At 47.7% G+C, this 21,219-nt stretch overlaps 1 protein-coding gene across 4 annotated transcripts in view; it reads right to left on the bottom strand.

The window, feature by feature from the left end:
* B3GNTL1 (UDP-GlcNAc:betaGal beta-1,3-N-acetylglucosaminyltransferase like 1) overlaps positions 1-21,219 on the bottom strand; it is a 144,918-nt gene that overhangs the window by 86,286 nt on the left and 37,413 nt on the right. For all 4 annotated transcript variants that reach the window (XM_069953772.1, XM_069953770.1, XM_069953771.1 and 1 more), the window contains exon 7: positions 9,565-9,660. In XM_069953772.1, the coding sequence (XP_069809873.1) occupies positions 9,565-9,660 (96 nt within the window). The remainder of the gene's footprint in view (positions 1-9,564; positions 9,661-21,219) is intronic.

Consider the following 21,219-nt stretch of genomic DNA (forward strand, 5'->3'; position numbering starts at 1 on the left):
TAGAATTAGTAGAAACATGACATCAGACAGGCTATAAAGCGATTTTACAAGCGATCAGAGTCTACCATGTACCGGAGGCTCTTAAGGGGTTAATCTGGCCACCTTCCTTTCATTTATTTTTAAGGGGTAAGGGGGCGAAGGATCACAAAAGTGACTTTGTTGGAGTGTGCGGGCCGGCGGCCCCCTCTTGTAGCGCTGTCACCCAGCCGTGCTGACAGGAAGCAGTTACCGCCTTGAGTCTCCATCTCCCCACGTGCAGCAGGCTCCGCCGGCCGACCACAGAGCCGCCTCTGTTCCCTACTAATTGTCAACATCTGCTCTGCAGAGATCAGAACAGAATATACACGGGGCCCGAGGAACCGCACGCGTTCTGGACCGTGGCTGACCGCGAGGTGAGGCGACACAGCTCTACACCCCGACATCAGCGCTGCCTGCAGGTCCACAAGAGGAAAGACGGAGTGCTGACTGTGAGGGAGGAAAATGGTGAATGCCACCACTGTGTCCATAGCATACCGACATAAATAATAGTGCCATATAGTGCTATACCACCACCGTGTCCATAGCATACTAACATAAATAATAGTGCCATATAGTGCTATACCACCACCGTGTCCATAGCATACTAACATAAATAATAGTGCCATATAGTGCTATACCACCACCACTGTGTCCATAGCATACCGACATAAATAATAGTGCCATATAGTGCTATACCACCACCACTGTGTCCATAGCATACTAACATAAATAATAGTGCCATATAGTGCTATACCACCACTACTGTGTCCATAGCATGCCGACATAATAGTGCCATATAGTGCTATACCACCACTACTGTGTCCATAGCATACCGACATAAATAATAGTGCCATATAGTGCTATACCACCACTACTGTGTCCATAGCATACCGACATAAATAATAGTGCCATATAGTGCTATACCACCACCACTGTGTCCATAGTATACCGACATAAATAATAGTGCCATATACTGCTATACCACCACCATTGTGTCCAAAGCATACCAACATAAATAACAGTGCCATACAGTGCTATACCACCACCACTGTATCTGTAGCATACTGACAAAAATAATAGTGCCATATAGTGCTGTAAGACCACCATACTATGTCCACAGTGCAATACCACCCTCCTAGAGTGCCCACAGAAAACGGACATAAATAATAGTGCCATAAGACCTACACAAACAATTACAGAATGCTGAAATAAATAGGCAGAATTCCACCCTACATTGCCAACATATTAGTGACATAAATAATAGTGCCATACAGTACTATAATAGCACTTTAATGTGCTAACATGTTGACATGAATAAAAGTGCTATACAATTACACAATGTCTATATACCACCGTACAGTGTCTACCTAGTACCGACATGGATAATAGTGCCATATAGTGTGCCCTATAATAAGCATGATACATGACAGAAGACTATGGGTGAGTCCCTGCTATAGTAGTTGGTGTGGGGGCGGTATTCGCAGGTGTTCTTGCGTATCGCAGGAATGCCTTTGGTCTCTCGTCACTCCTGTAACATTGTCCCAGGCTCCCTGCTACTTGCTCGCCAGGGCTCGGCACATTTCCTGTAAGAAGATGAAAAGCGATGCGCCTCATTTATCCTGAAGAGCTGAAATCTCTCTGTTTGCTTAATGGGATGAGGCTGGAGAGCCGGACCGCGCTGGGCCTCGCTGATGACTGCGCGCTCTGCACATTGCTACAGGCTGACGGCTTCCCTGTGCATTGTTATTACCGCCCCGGAGGACGCAGAGTGATGGAACACGGAGCCCCGCAACACCTGCTGACTGACACCAGACCCATCGCAGCCAGAGAGATGGGCCAACAACCTACTGCTTAAGAGGGTCCCATGACCCCCAACTACAATAGTTCTACTACCTACTGCCTAAGAGGGTCCCCATGACCCCCCCAACAACAAAAGTGCTACCATCTACCGCTTAAGAGGGTCCCATGATCCCTAAACCACAGAACTGCTTGATCCCCTTGCACAGAAGTGCTACAACCTACTGCCTAAGAGGGTCCAATAACCCCCAGCTACAGAAGTGCTACAACCTACTGCCTAAGAGAGCCCCACCACCACCAACGTGCTACCATCTACTGCTTAAGAGGGGCCTATGATCCCCCAACCACAGAACTGCTACAACCTACTGCCTAAGGGGGCCCAATGCAGCCGCCCCCCCCCCCCCCCAAACCACAAAATTACTACCACCCACTGCCTAAGAGGGCCCCACCACACTCCCCCCCCCCACCACCACAAAAGTACTACCACCTACTGCCTAAGAGGGTCCCTTGATCCCCCAACCACAGTACTGCTACAACCTACTGCCTAAGGGGGGCCAATGCCTCCGCCCCCCCCCCCCCAACCACAAAAGTACTACCACCCTCTGCCTAAGAGGGTCCCTTGATCCCCCAACTACAGAAATGCTGCAACCTACTGCTTAGAGGCCCTCTTCCACGGAACGATTATCGTCCATATTTGGCCGATAATCGTCCTGTGGAATAGAGGGCAACGATCAGCCGACATCGGTTATGTTGGCTGATGGTTGTGTCGCTTGTTTTTCAAACAAGCGACTGGGATAGCAGCGATCTGCTGCAGTCGCTCTGTGGAATAGGAGCAGTGGCAGCAGACCTTCGCTATCCTCTATGGGATGCCCGGAGGATCTAGCGATCACCTTGGCAGCCTCTCCCGCACTCACCCGCTTGCTGCAGACGCGTGTAATAGCGACGGCGGTAGCGAGCTTAGCAAGAGGAGCTCCGCTGCATCTCCCCGTGGAATAGGGGCTTAAGAATGCCCAATGCCCCCAACCTACAAAAGTACTATCACCTACTGTCTAAGAGGGTCCTATGACCTCTCAGCTACAGGAGCTTGTTTCGGATAAGTAATTCACTGCCCACTGGTGTCATCATCCACCAAGCCCACAGGGCAGTCTGCATGGTGACATCATCATCATCATGCTGTGACCTTATTTTTTATGTAGTACTCGGGCAGCGCATGGAATTAGCATGGTAAATCAGTGTATGATGTCACAGTGCACAGCCCACTGGCTCTGAATGGTGAACCAGTGTGCTGTCCCTTTAAGACTTCATGACCCTTCTATAATGTCACAATGGACAAATATGAGATGACAAGGGAGTGACATCACCGTCCCCTGATGTCACTGCCCAAGTAGCTAGCCTTAAAGGGGCAGTGCATGGTTTGCAACAGAGATCTGTAGAGCCTGTGTGCCCGACACTTGTGATGTTCACCAGAGCTGAGTACTGGAGGTCAATGAACTCTTCTCAGTACTGTGGTGGGCTACGGCCAAGACAGGACCCCCGCCCCCCCTTCCCCATCCAGACGCCGCACAGAGGATAAAGCCGCTTCTTTCCTCCCCTGGTCTTAGCCTCGGAGACCATGTGTCTTATCAGGAGCCGCGGAGCTCTCGCTGGGTTTATTCCATCAGATGGCGGCCCTCCGACCACAAGTTTCATTTCCGGATCTTAATACGTCTCGGTTCCCGGGCCTGGGACTTAAGTCCGGTCTTAAGATGCGGATGTATTAAGGCGTCCCACTTCAGGACGGCCGCCGGATTCTACTGCGGATATTAATATAGGTTTGGCCTTGTAATGAACGGTGGCAGAGTTAGGTAGAAAGGAAGTCTCGGCAATTGGAAACAAATGTCCTAGGGGGGGATATGTGTCCGTGATGACGGGAGGAGGTGAAAGCCAGGACTTACTGGAGGATATGTCTTACCAGAGTGAGGAGTATACAGTTCTAACACATATACCTGGGGGCTACTGGTGGCGTGGCCTAAGCCCTCCACCTGATAACAACCAGCCTGCTGGCCCCATCATTACAGCCCTCCAGCCTGCTGGCCCCATCATCACAGCCCTCCAGCCTGCTGGCCCCATCATTACAGCCCTCCAGCCTGCTGGCCCCATCATCACAGCCCTCCAGCCTGCTGGCCCCATCATCACAGCCCTCCAGCCTGCTGGCCCCATCATCACAGCCCTCCAGCCTGCTGGCCCCATCATCACAGCCCTCCAGCCTGCTGGCCCCATCATCACAGCCCTCCAGCCTGCTGGCTCCAATGTTAAAGTCCTCTGGCACCATAACTAAAGCCTTCCTGCCTTCATACCTCATTACCAAAGCCCTCCAGCCTATTGGTCTTATTACCTGAGCCTGCAAGACCAAACCCAAGAGCCCAATCCCGAATGTGCTGGTCCGTCAATAATCAGTTTCTATTGACTCAAGGGTCATAACCCTTTAGGAGCCTGTTGGTCTGGATGCTACACCCCTCACTGACCCACTCCACCCTGTTGGTCTGGATGCTACACCCCTCAATGACCCACTCCACCCTGTTGGTCTGGATGCTACACCCCTCACTGACCCACTCCACCCTGTTGATGTGAATGGTATGCCCCTCACTGACCCTCTACAGCCTTTTGATGTGAATGGTATACCCCTCACTGACCCCCTCCGGTCTGTTGATGTGAATGGTATACCCCTCACTGACCCCCTCCGGCCTGTTGATGTGAATGGTATACCCCTCACTGACCCCCTCCGGCCTGTTGATGTGAATGGTATACCCCTCACTGACCCCCTCCTGCCTGTTGGTGTGAATGGTATACCCCTCACTGACCCCCTCCGGCCTGTTGATGTGAATGGTATACCCCTCACTGACCCCCTCCGGCCTGTTGATGTGAATGGTATACCCCTCAGTGACCCCCTCCGGCCTGTTGATGTGAATGGTATACCCCTCACTGACCCCCTCCGGCCTGTACCTGCCTATACTGAGACCTGACAAATATTATCAGTGTCCATCAAAACATCAGAGATCGACTCTGAACACCGGGCGGTGACGGACAGCTTTCCACAAACATCTGGATCTCTCTGGTCTCTTCTCGGACTCCTAAGAGTGGAATGGATGGAGGAATTCACTGGGCGGTGACTCAGATGCTTGGCAGGGGCCCTCCCTATTTATCTGGTAATTAAAGGGGTGCACCCATCAGCAACGCCCCGTCCATCCAACCAAACGCTGACTGACAACGCTGACAGCGCAGCCGGGCGGCAGTGAACTAGTTAACCCGTCAGCTGGCCGGCTGCCACCCCAAGCAGGAATTGTTTTTGCCAAAATCCTCTCCAGCTCACCCCTGGCGCTAAGCCCACCGAGGAGTCCTCTCCAAGCCTGGCCGGGATCAGGATGACGAGGGAGAGAGATGTGTGCTGGAGAGATGGAAACTAGGACAGGGGGGAAAAGTGTCAGGAAGAGGGATCAGTCACTGGTACAAAGGTACGAAGCTGTGCTGTGAGAAAGCAGCTAGACCCGAGAGAAGCTGGCACTGACCATCACTGCCGTAACAGCACTGACTGCCCCAACCCTCGATACCAAACCAATGAATGGGGTCACTCTCATCTGAAAAGGGCAGTGCCCATCCTATGACACCCCATACGCCAGTCAGTCAGTCTGACACAGCGCAGTATACTCCACATAACAGGAAATCCTCCGCGTTTCATATTTCTGCTCACTTAAGATCTTGTAAGAGACAGAACTCATTTACTGTAATGCTGCAAAACACAAATACTTAGATGGTAGCTGAAGTTTTCTGCAACCAGAAGCCCCTTGAAATATCCGGGACGGATGGCTGCCTACTGTCACCCGCTTACTCCACCAAGAGCTGTATGCTGAGGGGGTCTGCCTCCCCGGGTTACAGACGGCCAGGACAAACCTCATGTAGACCCCATGATATGCCGCCCATCGTGGCTCCACACACTGAAAAACTGGGCCGCAAGCAAACGCAGAGAGTGATCAGTAATTGGGAGAAATACAGACGTGTCAGGGGGAGCCAAGGATCCAGGAGCCTAAAAAGACCTCAAAATCGAGCGAGTGCTACAAAGCGAGTGAGAGAGAAAGCGAATGCAACAAAGAGAGTAAGAAAGCGAGTGCAACATAGTGAGGGAGAGAAAGTGAGAACAACATAGTGAGTGAGAGAGAAAGCGAGTGCAACACAGTGAGTGAGAGAAAGTGAGAACAACAAAGTGAGTGAGAGAAAGCGAATGCAACATAGTGAGAGAGAAAAAGAGTGCAACATAGTGAGAGAGAAAGAGTGCAACATAGTGAGAGAGAGAGAAAGCGAGTGCAACAAAGTGAGTGAGAGAGAAAGCGAGAGCAACAGAGTGAGTGAGAGAGTAAGCGAGTGCAACAAAGAGAGAGAAAAAGCAAGAGCAACAAAGTGAGTGTGAGTAAGCGAGTGCAACAAAGAGAAAAAGCGAGAGCAACAAAGTGAGTGCAACAAAGTGAAAGCGAGAGCAACAAAGTGAGTGCAACAAAGAGTGAAAGCGAGAGCAACAAAGTGAGTGCAACAAAGAGTGAAAGCGAGAGCAACAAAGTGAGTGCAACAAAGAGTGAAAGCGAGAGCAACAAAGTGAGTGCAACAAAGAGTGAAAGCGAGAGCAACAAAGTGAGTGAAAGAAAAAGCAAGTGAAGCAAAGTGAGTGCAAGAGAAAGCAAGTGCAACAAAATGAGCGCAAGAGAAAAAGAGTGAAACAAAGTGAGTGTGAGAGGAAGTGAGTGCAACAGAAAGCAAATACAAAAGAAAGTGAGTGCAACAAAGTAAGGGCATCAGAAATAGAGTGCACAAAGAAATGGCTGCAAGAGAAAGGGGCTGCAACAATAACCGTGTGCAATAATAAGGGGACATTCAAGCGTTCCGTAATTACAGTCCAATGCACGGCCATGTGGTGCGGACCAGAATTCAGAGTGCAACAGAAAGTGACTGCAGCAATAAGTAATGTGCCTTATACTTATTAGATCAGCAGCAGCTGATGTATGGCGGGTCAGGTTGGGCGGGATGTGTCAGTGATGCGGGGGCGGGCAGGGCCCCTTTAAGAACAATCTGTTACCAGGGATCTGCAGCATCACCTCACAGTTACTCATCTGGTTCCTATCTGCAGGGTCAGGACCCGCTCTTATCTGCCAGCCAGCCGCCCACAGTGAGGCTTCCTCAGAAATACCGCCTGCCCCGGGCACACTTACTGTAACACAGGGTTTCACTATCACTCATAGATCATGAGCTTGTGATCCCGACTACTCACAGGTAAACAAGCCCCCAGCTCCAGCCCTGAGACCCCCAACTACTTACATGTAAACAAGCCCCCAGCTCCAGCCCTGAGACCCCCAACTACTTACATGTAAACAAGCCCCCAGCTCCAGCCCTGAGACCCCCGACTACTCACATGTAAACAAGTTACCAGCTCCAGCCCTGAGACCCCCGACTACTCACATGTAAACAAGTTACCAGCTCTGGCCCCGAGACCCCCGACTACTCACATGTAAACAAGTTACCAGTTCTGGCCCCGAGACCCCCGACTACTCACATGTAAACAAGTTACCAGCTCTGGCCCCGAGACCCCCGACTACTCACATGTAAACAAGTTACCAGCTCTGGCCCCGAGACCCCCGACTACTCACATGTAAACAAGCCCCCAGCTCCGGCCCCGAGACCCCCGAGCACTCACAGGTAAACAAGCCCCCAGCTCCAGCCCCGAGACCCCCCCCTCCCCCCGACTACTCACAGGTAAACAAGCCCCCAGCTCCGGCCCCGAGACCCCCCCCCCGACTACTCACATGTAAACAAGTCCCCAGCTCCAGCCCCGAGACCCCCGGACTACTCACATGTAAACAAGAACCCAGCTCCGGCCCCGAGACCCCCGACTACTCACAGGTAAACAAGCCCCCAGCTCCAGCCCCGAGACCCCCAACCACTCACATGTAAACAAGAACCCAGCTCTGGCCTTGTGGCCCCCTGACTACTCACATGTAAACAAGTTACCAGCTCCGGCCCCGAGACCCTAGACTACTCACAGGTAAACAAGCCCCCAGCTCCGGCCCCGAGACCCCCGATTATTGATACCCATAACAATGTGACAGCAAGCAGAGATCTTGAAAGCCCTTCTCATTCTGCAGTTACCAGGCGTCTTATACCCTACACATATAGAGGTCAGTGTCCCAGAGTGACCCCCGGCCCCTTACCCACTAATCTGACAACCCGATACGCTTCCTCTCCCCCCCCATAGCCAGCATTAACCAGGAGCCTGCCCGCATTACACATACCGGTCCTAGACGGACAGCAACATATGGCGGCAGAGGAGGGGGCAGCACCCCCAGGAGGGACAGAAACACCATCAAAGGAGCAAAGAGCCACCGCAAATGCTGCACCTGTCCCCGACCTGTAAGGCCTAATCCCAGGACATTTACAGGGGATTGTGGGGGCCGCTAATGGTAATGGCCGCAGGATGGTGGGAAAGACTCCTGATACCGGCCCCGGGGGACGGGGGGTTTATGATGTGCAGCTAAGTGATCACACATGAGCCCCCCGCACCCCCAACACTGATATAGAGACGGAGGAGAGGGATAGCCGGATTACTGGATCAACGCCTGGTCACACTGTACAAGACTGGTATATACTCCACTAATATATAACGCCGGTATATACCCTACTACTGTATAATACCTGTATATACCCCACTAATATATAACACCAGTATATACCCCACTACTGTATAACACCGGTATATACCCCACTAATATATAACACCGGTATATACCCCACTAATATATAACACCGGTATATACCCCACTAATATATAACGCCGGTATATACCCCACTAATATATAACGCCGGTATATACCCCACTACTGTATAACACCTGTATATACCCCACTACTGTATAACACCGGTATATACACCACTACTGTATAACACCTGTATATACCCCACTAATATATAACACGGTATATACCCCACTACTGTATAATACCTGTATATACCCCACTAATATATAACACCGGTATATACCCCACTAATATATAACACCGGTATATACCCCACTAATATATAACACCGGTATATACCCCACTAATATATAACGCCGGTATATACCCCACTAATATATAACGCCGGTATATACCCCACTACTGTATAACACCTGTATATACCCCACTACTGTATAACACCGGTATATACACCACTACTGTATAACACCGGTATATACCCCACTACTGTATAACACCTGTATATACCCCACTACTGTATAACACCAGTATATACCCCACTACTTTATAACACCGGTATATACCCCACTACTGTATAACACTGGTATATAACCTACTACTGTATAACACTGGTATATACCCCATTACTGTATAACACTGGTATATACCCCATTACTGTATAACACTGGTATATACCCCACTACTGTATAACACCTGTATATACCCCACTACTGTATAACACTGGTATATACCCCACTACTGTATAACACCGGTATATACCCCACTACTGTATAACACCTGTATATACTACTACTGTATAACACCTGTAAATACCCTACTGTATATCACATACAGGAGCCTAGGAAAGCTAAGTGACAGCCACTGTGCAGCCATATTGGATTTCACTCAGCTTTTCTGGAAGGAAATGAACTCAGCATGAACCTCATTCTTAATGTACATTCTTATAATACAGGAGGTGGACAGCATTATTGATCACCTGTGTGAGGAGCTGATCAGGCGTCAGGCTGTTGATCCACCGCGTATAACGTTCTGTAGCATCAGGCGGCTCTCGTCTCACCTGACATCCGATTATCTGAGGGAGAAAAGAGGAAGAGGATCAGAGGGTGATGGGTATGATCAGTAATATATGTACACAGTGACCCCACCAGCAGAATAGTGATTACAGCTCTGGAGTATAATACAGGATTTAACTCAGGATCAGTAATGTAATGTATGTATACAGTGACCCCACCAGCAGAATAGTGAGTGCAGCTCTGGAGCACAATACAGGATGTAACTCAGGATCAGTACAGGATAATGATGTGGACATCAGGGTTCTGCTGGATAGGTATAGCATAACACAGGAGGATGTAAGGGTTAATAGAGAAGGTATTCAGGATATGTAGTTGTGGTAATGACGAGGACCGTGTGTATGTGCGGAGGAATGTATGAAATTAACCCCACACCCCACTCCTTCCCCAATAGGATGAAAACATCACCACACATTTCAGTCTTTGATATAATATCCAATGGTCAGGATCTCTGCTTGCTGTCAGACTATGGGAACAATTTCCTTTACTTCCCACCATATCACGGCAGGTGATTTGTTACAATAGTATCTGCTAGGCCATGTGTTTGCAAACTGTGGCCCTCCAGCGGTTGCGAAACCACAATTGCCATCATGCACAGACAGCAAAAGCTTTGGATATTATCTATATATATATATATATATATATATATATATATACACACACACACACAGCAAGCAGAGGTCCTGAAATACTGAAAGAGAGAAATGGTGCCATCCTGTACAAGGGAAGCCGTGTGACATAACCCGTGTGATAATGTTGTCCGACCTGTCCATACCAGGGCTGAGGGTCTCCTGGGAGCCCCCCAGTAAGTGAATAATCCGCCTTCCATTACAGGGATAATGGAATTAGAAGGGGGAGACTGATGAATGACGACTACATGGTGCGGAGCTGCCACCGCCTGCGCTTCCCATAACACCGCTGACAGCTGCTGAGGGGTCCCAGCAAAACAAACAGTGTCCAGAGGTGCGGGAGGTCCGGTATCACAGAGGTGCGGGGGGTCCGGTATCACAGAGGTGCCGGGGGCCCGGTATCACAGAGGTGCGGGGGGTCCGGTAGCACAGAGCTGCGGGGGGTCCGGTATCACAAAGGTGTTTGTGTGTGGGGTCCTGTATGACAGAGGTATGGGGCCTGTATCACACTACTACAGCATGGGTACACCACTATATACCGTCCCTTTAAGAGTGGCTTTGACATTGCTGGGATGGTTGCGGTGTGGCCCTGTGATGTGCTGCATTACGTACGCAGCTCTGACACCCCAGGAATTTTTATTTGTCACTGAATGGTGATTATTGCCGCTTCCTCCCGCCCGCTCATACAGCCGCTCGCTTCTAATTAAGATGTAATTAAATGTGAGCAATGCAGGGCAGATGTGAGGGGGAGGGGGGCACAGGAAACCCACCCAAAAACCAATGAAAAAACAGACAAAAGGCCATCTGATGAGCGTTATCAACCATTTTCTGTTAGTTTTTTTTATGAGCCATAAGATGTGCCCATCAGCTAATACACGGCACTAACGTGTGAGTGTATGAACACTGTATAGAAGTGTCAAGACTCAAATGTGTGTACGGTATAAGGGTATGTACACAGTATGTGTACAGTATGAGTGTACTACACTGGTATATACACTGTATATAAATGTCAGCACTCACATATATACACTGCATGAGTGTATGTACTATGTATGTGTATGGTATAAGTACACCGTACTCATGTATACCATATGATACTATGAGGGTATGTACAAAGAATGTGAGAAATCATATTTGTACTGTATAAATATATGTATATGTATATATAAAAGTAAGTACTCATGTATGTGTACAGTATATGCTCATCAGTATGTACAAAAGTACTTGTGTGTATAGTATGCATGTATCTACAACGTATATAAGAGAATGTATTCATGTACAGTATGAGTATATACACAGGTATGTACAATGTAAGTACTTGTGGGTGTACAGTATGAATGTACATGTAATCTAAGTACTAATACTCATGTGTGTATTCAATAAGAGTATATGTACAGTGTCATGCATGAGTACAATGTAAAGATGTACAGTAAATACAGTCAGAGTATGTACACAGGTATGTACGGACAGTATATATATACAGATATATACAGTGAATACAGTCAGTGTATATATACAGGTGTGTACAGTGAATACATTAAGTGTATGTATACAGGTATGTACAGTCAGTATGTATAAAGATATGTACAGTAAAAGTGTATGTATACAGGTATGTACAGTATGAGTATGTATACAGGTGTGTACAGTGAATACAGTCAGTGTATGTATACCGGTATGTACAGTCAGTATGTATACAGATATGTACAGTATGAGTATGTATACACGTATGTACAGTAAATACAGTCAATGTATAAAGGTTTGTACAGTGAATACAGTCAGTATATGTATACTAATGTATGTGATCCGTGTACAGCTATAACATGTCATGGATGCTGCCTGTAGCGCAGTACGTACAGTATGAACGCTTGGTACACATTCAGCACGTTCGCGCCTGGCTTACACGGATGATGACAGATAAAGGAGGCGCTTTCTTAATATCTGTAAGCGCTTCCTTCCTATTTCTGGGTAAAAGATTTCCTCTTTCTGCCGTCCGCACGTCCCCAAAGACGACTTATCTGTGGCTATCGCCAACATATACGTCAGCGCAGTACACAGGAAACCAACACTCACCTCAGAGCTGAACCACAATCCATGCGGCTGCTGGGTGACGGTACTTCTGACCCGAGCATCATTACCGCTCCCATTGGGGTGTCACCCAGAGTCTATAGCACTATAGGTACTATAACCATTGGGAACTGTAATGGGGACCTTGCCGACACCACCAAACTAAAATGGCAATGGTGGTCCCCCAACTGTTCAGGGAACAGATTTTTTTTTTTTTTTTTTTTTGTTTTTTTTCCAGGGTCACTTTATGCATCGCAGGTAGCGGACGTAGAAAACTGAGAAGGATGTCAGCCGTTTCCCATGGCTGGCGGCAGCCCTCGTGGCCCCTGCTGACTGCAGAGAACAGGAGTAAATCACGGGGCCAGCCGTGCTGTTGTGTACACCTAAATCTTGTAACTTAAGCCTCAGGTCCAGATGTGACTGTGGAGGTAGAGGGGGGGTTAACGGCCTGGAAGTCTCCCAGCCATGGTCCAGCGGACGGACGCACAGCAGCTGGCCCCCCGCTGGAGGCACATCAAAGGCCAAAACCATTGCTGCAATCCTGTGCAAGTGGTGAGGAGCGCTGGAAATCCAAGGCGGGATACTGAGACGCAATGTATCGCTCAGAGATGGAATCTGGTGCCAGGTGGGCATCGTGCCAGGCCCCATACCCACACTACATGGATGGCTGAGTTACAGGATACCCCGGACCAGAGCAAGAACATTTCCGACACTCTGCATTGCAATTTCTCATTAAGATCTTAGATTGCAGTCAGGGAATAGAAACTGGCACAAAAGCTTTTGACAGCTGAGAGTCTGTTACAATGTATCAGGGCAGGCTATCCGACAAGAGCTAAATCTCTGGACTCCAAACCATTGGTTTTTGCTATTCACTTTGAGCAAGCAGAGATCTAGAATAGTAACCCAAAATACATACATTATAAATGACCTGATTGGACATCATTAGATCCCCTGTCGGGGACGGCCGCATGACAGTCCACATGAAAGAGTCCAGGGCACCAGAGTCAAAGTGGAATCTCTGGCCCTATATGCTACCCCCTAGATATAATTTCCAATTGTGACTTCTGGCATGCACTGACGCTATCCTATAGCCCTAATATCATATTTCCTTGTGACTTTTTGGGGTGCACGGACGGACCCTATGCTACACCCATATCCAATGTGATTTTTGGGGTTTAACTTACCCTATCCTACACCCATGATACCCAATGTGATTTTGGGGGTGCACTCACCCTATTTTACATCCCTATCGTCATATCCAACGTGACTTCTGGGGTGCACTCACCCTATACTACATCCATTATATCATACCCAATGTGATTTTGGGGGTGCACTCACCCTATCTTACATCCATGATATCATATCCATTGTGACATCTGGGGTGCACTGACCCGATACTACATCCATTATATTATATCCAATGTGATTTTGGGGGTGCACTCACCCTATACTACATCCATTATATCATACCCAATGTGACATCCGGGGTGCACTGACCCGATACTACATCCATTATATCATATTCAATGTGATTTTGGGGGTGCACTGTCCCTATGCTACTACGCCCTTGATATCCTATCTCAGTGTTGGGGGGGCCAATATCTTGTACCTGAGCAGCCGACTTGGCGCTTAATAACATATACTATGGCCGGCAGATGAGGGTTAGCGGTGGATGACATCATGCACCGGCATTGCGGACAATAGCTGCTGCTGTGACAGATTCAGCCTGAATGAGAATGAAGCGGCATTGTGATGTCACGCCAACAAATGGCGGCTCAGCCTGGCGACAAACGCTCCTGAATGTTAAGTGGCGTTAATTAAAGACGAGGGGGGGGGGGTATCTGCCCGGCATTATAATTATTTAATTAGGGAGGATTCCGCTCTGATTACCAGTGACGGACACCCTTTTATCGATTCATCCTCGGGGGCTCGGAGCCGGTGGTGTTGAACAGACCCGGCTAAGCTGCTGGCGTGGAGCACTGCCAGGATCAGACGCGGTGCCAAGCACGGACTCTTTTACAGAGGAGACAACGACTTCTGCGAGAAGAGAAGGTGATTAATAAATTAAGTAGAGTGGCCTGTGAACCGAGCAAATGGTCACTTTTCTTAACGATTTTCTCCGGATAAGAGCTCGCTGTAAAGCGACAGCTGCGCCGTTGTCGTGATAGCGAGATCCGCCTTGACGGGCGCATAAATTACACATTCATGTTTGGGTGTGTGTGGGGGGGGGGTCGTCCAGGATTATCCTCAAGGCTCACGTTCTCAGCCCGGGATGCCAAGGGACATTGAGGGTCTCTAAGAGGAGCTCCTAGAAAGTATGTGACCCCCAGATCCCCCTTGGCGATCAAGAGAATGAAGCTCAGTACAGAGTGACCTCCATTTATCCAACGGGGAAAATTAATTGCATAAGTATTCATCCCCCTCCTCCCCTCCTGTAGCTGGAATAGCAACAATGGCGCAAATATCAAACAACTGTTGCTCTGGTAAAGGCGGCACACAAAAATAAAGAAACCCCCAAGGAAATCCTGATGATAACCTGCTGCTGTCCACAGGAGAAATGGGGTGTATGAGATTTATTCCCCAATGAGACTGTGACCTCCAAATGTAAGGCAAGATCAGATACTGTACATATACAGATCATGGGAATTACCCAGCAACTACACAAAACAGGGCTGTGGAGTCGGAGTCATGGAGCTAGTTTTGGCTGGAGTCGGAAAAAAATGTACCGACTCCGACTCCAGCTTTAAAAAAATCTTTTAAAAAAATCTAGAATTGAATTTTGATATGAATTTTACAAGTTTTGCTCATGAATATATATTATGAGCAACATTCTAATAGGACACTGGCCCTATTACAAAAGGGGGGTCAGGGAATATATCAGTAATAGGACACTGGCCCTATTACATAAGGGTGGTCGGGGAGATGTTGTCGGCCACTATTTGGCAGCTTGTTTCTGAGCTGGAAGAGTCCATTGTGTGGGGGGAGATCTGTGCTGTTCTCTTCCTGGATGCTGGATGATTGTATATGAGCAGCAGTGTAATATGAAGATATCCTGTGTAATATAGAGGAGGAGGAGAAGACATAAGTAGTGTAACAGTAACCTCTGTCCTCAGTGTGGTGTTTTCTTTCTGGGAGAAGATTGTGTGTTTTTCTTGTGTTCTATGTCTGCAGCTGTGTGTGTGTGTGTGTGCGTGTGTGCGTGCGTGCGTGCTAGGGCCGCAGCAGGCTGTGTGTGTGTGTGGTGTGCACTATGGCTGCAGCAAGCTGTGTGTGTGTGTGGTGTGCACTATGGCTGCAGCAGGCTGTGTGTGTGTGTGTGTGTGTGTGTGTGTGTGTGTGCGCTATTGCTTGCCCCCACAGTGACCCCTCTATATCACTATGAGTGACCCCTCTCTATATCACTATGTGTGACCCCCCTCTATATCACTATGGCTGACTTCTATATTACAGGTATCTGGAATTGTTAGAAGTGTTTCTGTGTGTATGGTGAATATAGAAACATAGAAGACTGTCAGCAGGAAATGACCACCTGCTCCATATAGTCTAGTTGTGAGTAGTTCAGGACATGGAGGCTGGAGACTGGCTGCATCCACTGCACACACAGGAAAATCTGCTTTATATACAGTATTCCTTTATTTCCTCAGAAGTCGCCCCAGGATCATATAGGACATTAGGAAGAAGCTGCTGAGCCAGTGTGATAAATAACTCCCCTGGTATATGACCGGCCATTTATGAAGGAGCAGGAGTGGGACCTGATAAAATTCTCAAACAAGACAGTGACCCTAAATATAAGGCAATAAGACAAAAATAAAAATCTAGTGAGTAACTCATATACGCAGGTAGTACTTGCAGCAAAACTCAATTAAATCCAGAGAAAAACCTGCTGCAGTCTACAGGAAAACTGTGATACGTTAGATTTATTCCTCAACAAGACAGTGACCCCCAAATATAAAGATCGCACAACAACAGAAATCTAAACACACAGATGAAGATAGCAAATACAACAAAACCCAAGGAAAATCTAAAGGAATACCTGCGGCTGTCTGCAGGAAAACTCATATGTAAGGGTCCTTTTACACGCACAGATAAACCGCTTAATTACTTGTTTCGCCAACGACATTTGGGGATTTTTCTTTTAAGCAATTGGAATTTAGATGAGAAGATAAATCTATATGAGAAATCCTAGTCGCGTTCGTGTATGTACTGTAAATATTCGTAATTGTGTTTGTATCAACATACTGTGAACAATGACTAGTTACACTGAAAGCCTTAAGGACGATTAACAATGATTTTTTCGTTCACAGTTTAATCGTTGCCGCGTTTATACCAGATGATTATCTCTTAAAAAATGCCTTTTTCCCTGCACTTACTATTGTACCAAGGCTTCACTTCCTGGATAACATGCTGCTGTCACTTCCTGGATAACATGCTGCTGTCACTTCCTGGATAACATTGCGATGTCAATTCCTGGATAACATGGAGATGTCACTTCCTGGATAACATGGCGATGTCACTTCCTGGATAACATGGCGATGTCACTTCCTGGATAACATGGCGATGTCACTTCCTGGATAACATGGCGATGTCACTTCCTGGATAACAGGGTGATGTCACTCCCTGGATAACATGGTGATGTCACTTCCTGCATAACATGGTGATGTCATGACCCGACTCCCAGAGCTGTGCAGGCTGTGGCTGCTGGAAAGGATGATGGCAGAGGGATGCTCAGTTTCCCTCCAGTGCCCTGTGACCCTCAGTGTCCCTCTGCCATCATCCTCTCCAGCAGCCACAGCCCGCACAGCTCTGGGAGTCGGGTCATGACATCACCACGTTATCCAGGAAGTGACATCACCACGTTATCCAGGAAGTGACAGCACCACGTTATCCAGGAAGTGACATCACCACGTTATCCAGGAAGTGACATCACCACGTTATCCAGGAAGTGACATCACCATGTTATCCAGGAAGTGAAGCTTTGATGTAGTAGTAAGTGCAGGGAAAAAGAAGCACTTTATAAGCATTTCCCGTAATAAGTGTATATTGGTAATTTGTATAACTTTTGGGGGGCAATAAAATACTTTAATAAAAATTTTCACCGGACTTCTCCTTTAACGATTTTTGCATCATAATCATCCCGTGTAACCGACCTATTACACGAAGCGATTATTGTGTAAAAGATTCACTATAATGATTTAGTAGCTAATGATTCTGATGTTATAACAATCACCCATTGCTGTTAAAAAAAACCTAAAAAACAATCATTTTTATGGCTGTTAATCTTTCCTCTGGACAATTAAAGCCCCTATTACACGGGGCAAAGTAGACGTCATCTGCGAGTCACTTTTTTTTTGGGGGGGGGTTGCGCTTTTACCTAGAAACGGCCCTGAGTGGTACTGTGCATAAGTGTACTGAAACGTCACCGAAAGACTATGTACTGCCTCTTGCACAAGGTGAGTAGTACTGGGAATATAATATATACATGATTGAGGTTACAATTACACACTGTTCTATGAATACTCAATGAAACCCTTCTGGTCAAATAAAAGAAGTTAGAATAGAATATATATTTGATATATATATCTTTCACTTCAGTGATGTTGTACTGTGCAGAGCACTTTTCCTAAAGAACAGCACTGTCTAAAGAGACAGTATGCATTTTGCCTACAAGAGAAGTAGTACTGTGCACCACAGAGAAGTATAGCTGAGCTTTGGCAGTGGAAATCCCTCCGAGCGTGCCAGCACTACATGACAATGCCGAATCCGCTGGACACTCTTTGATCCCGGGAGAGAACGACTTCCCCTGGAAGCATCCGGAACGTGTCTCCATTCATAGGGAGAGGAAGGGGAGACACGGGGACATATTCCCGTCTTAGTGGAATGTAAACAGAAGAGGGGCAGCGAATGATCTCAAGGAGGGAGATCGAGGGATGTAGCAAAAGGCGTAACCGCAACACCTTTCCTGTCAGCCCAACGATGAGCCGAAACCTGGAGCCGCGACAAGAAAAACACTCTGGACGCTGTTCTTAAGACTCTGGATCAAGGGATGATTGCTTGGATGGGAAATCCAGAGAATAAAGACATTGCCCCTTTAAGACCAACCCCCAAACACCTTATTTATAGGCTGAGAGACGATCAATTGAAGTGACAGGCCCAAAGCCTGAGGCTGCACTACTGAGACGTCCTGATGGCATCATGTCCCCTGATGTAGATATTGATGAGGATGGTGATTTGGACAACGTAAGCATCATAAGTGTCTCAGAGGTGCGGCCTCAGGGGCTGCTGTATGTAACTCCTGCCCGCTCCATGTCACATACCACACATAACACCATGTTGTGTGCTTTACAGCTGCAATTACACAAATTTCACACATATTTTTACTGGTACGGCAATATATAACCCTGAGCAAAGGATGGACTGCCAGAAGGATGCAGCAATGGCGGCGACCAACAGACAAAGGTTAAAAGGGCAATTATCCCCTTGAAGGGCAACCACACTTGGAGTATTTGAGCGATATTGAGATACAAAGTGTACTACTTAAACTGCCCTCTAAAGCCCCTCCCCCTTTGTGAGCGATCCTAGCCATTCAGAAGAGCCGAGAGAGGTCACATGACAAACAGAAAAGGGCAGATTTGTCGCAACCAATCACAGCACAGCTTTCATTTTTCAACCACATGATAAGAAATTAAAGAAGCGTCATGAGGGGTTGCTATCGGCAACAAAGACAACCGGAGGGTTAGGAAGCTGTATAAAAGAAAGAACTGTCCTTGTTGCCCATAGCAACCAATCATGCTACAGCTTTAATTTCTTATGGTGTGGCTAAAATAGAAAGCTGCTTGGTGATTGGTTGCTTCGGCAACAAACCGTTTTTCTCTCATACAGCTTCACAAATCTGCCCATGGCAACTGATCACAGCACAGCTTACTGGATACAGCTGCACAGTGATTGGCTGCTGTGGGCAACAAAGAGTTTTGCTATTGGACAGTTTTACTAATCTACATTGTGGTTGCTTTAGGTGACAGGATTTTCTGATTCATAAATCTCCATGACTGTTTTTTTGCCCATAGCATCACAACACCTCAAAGATGAAAGCTGTAATTGGTTTCATAAAACTCTGAAAAGAGTCCAGAGGGTGGGGCTAAACTTCATAGGTTAATTTAGCGGATGCCACAGAGTTTAGCCTTGATAGGCTATATGGGACTCCATCCTGGTGACAGGTCCCTTTAAGGGACTCTCTTAGTAATGTAGGATTTACACATTCTGAATAGTGGAGGATCGTCGCTAATCTCCATAAGCCGTACCTGTCCTGCCTTGTTAGCGTAAGGCCAGGGATAACAGTGGGCGGAGCCTATTGGTGCTATCCTGTAATGTTTGCACAACACTCTTCCTAAACCACTTGACCGCAAAGTAAAACCAAGACGACAGGTCTGCAGTATAAACAGCGCCTCACCGCTAGGCCCGAGCATCCCATTATATTAGACGACATGCCACAGTCATGTGACCGGCCAGACCGGTGCACCTGAATGCTGTTGTTAATTTCTCTTTTTTTTTTTTTTACGAGCTGCCGCACTAATTACAGGCGTGAGGGTAAAAATACCAGTGTGTGCAGATGTCCCTACGGTTATTTGCTCAAGTGCGTAGAGGCGGCAGAGACTTGTGTTGTGTCTGCTGATGCGCTGTCTGTGCACAGGGACAATGTGTTTTCTCTGGCCAGAGGGCAATGTGCATTGGGCGTACGCAAGAGGCTGCGAAAACATTGGCGTGTTATTTAAAGGGGCTCTCCAGATGGGGTTTAACACACTGCCACCATATAGCCCTTCCATTTAGTAATATGACTTCTATTAGGATTTGGTCCTTAAAAGCCGCTACTGTGCACTAGGACTGGTTGTGTGTATCCACTCTGCAGGGATTGATTGATAATGTCTGTTCAGACACAAAGTTATGGAATACACAATATACATAGGATACACTGAAGACACGATCAAATTGTAATGTCTAGGCTACAATTTACACCTCGGACAGGATGGATTTGTAATGCCTGGCCTGTATAGATGCTATACATACACAGCTATAACCTGTCCTCAATACTGAATCCATCCATAATGTCTGTTCTGTATGATTAGGTGTATATAGAACTCTACCATCTCCTTCAAAGGGAATCTGTCAGTACCTGGGCTGGTCCAAGGTGCTGACAGTGTAGTGCACATGTGTCCCCCCCCATCGTGTGGCCCACCTTTCCTTTTGCCCCCGCTGCTGTAGTTTGCCCACAATCTGGCCCGTTACATTGGTAGCAAGTGTCAAAGAGGAGTAGCAGTGAGGCGTTTGTGCCGCACTTCAGCACACTTCACCACTATTGCCTCCTCCCTGTTTGGCATGCATATGCATTGCGGCCCGGCCTCCTACTTCCTGGTGATGTCTTCTTCAGGCCATTGCTGGCACGGCCGCACGCATCCACTTGTCGGTTTGTGCCTGTGCCCTGGACATGTGCGGTCTGCGATGTGTTAACGCGCATGTGCCGTAGTGCAGAGGAGCAGCGCAGGCATGCTGAGGGCCTGAAGCCAATGCCCTCAGTTAATACATGCATGAACTGGCAATGAGCGCGCACCGCAATGACTATGCATGCCAAGCAGGGAGGAGGCAGTAGTGGTGAGGCGTGCCGAAGTGCCGCACAAACGCCTCATCGTTACCCCTCTTTGACACTTGCTACCAACGTAACAGGCCAGAATATAGGCAAACTACAGCACAGAGGGCAAAAGGAAAGGAAGGCCACACAATGGGGGACACACAACTGCACTACACTGTCAGCACAGAGGGACCAGCCCAGATGCTGACACTTTCCCTTCAAGGAGCATTTCATAATGCCTGATCGAT

This window comes from Dendropsophus ebraccatus, chromosome 14, assembly GCF_027789765.1.
Source record: "Dendropsophus ebraccatus isolate aDenEbr1 chromosome 14, aDenEbr1.pat, whole genome shotgun sequence".
Lineage (NCBI taxonomy): Eukaryota > Metazoa > Chordata > Amphibia > Anura > Hylidae > Dendropsophus > Dendropsophus ebraccatus.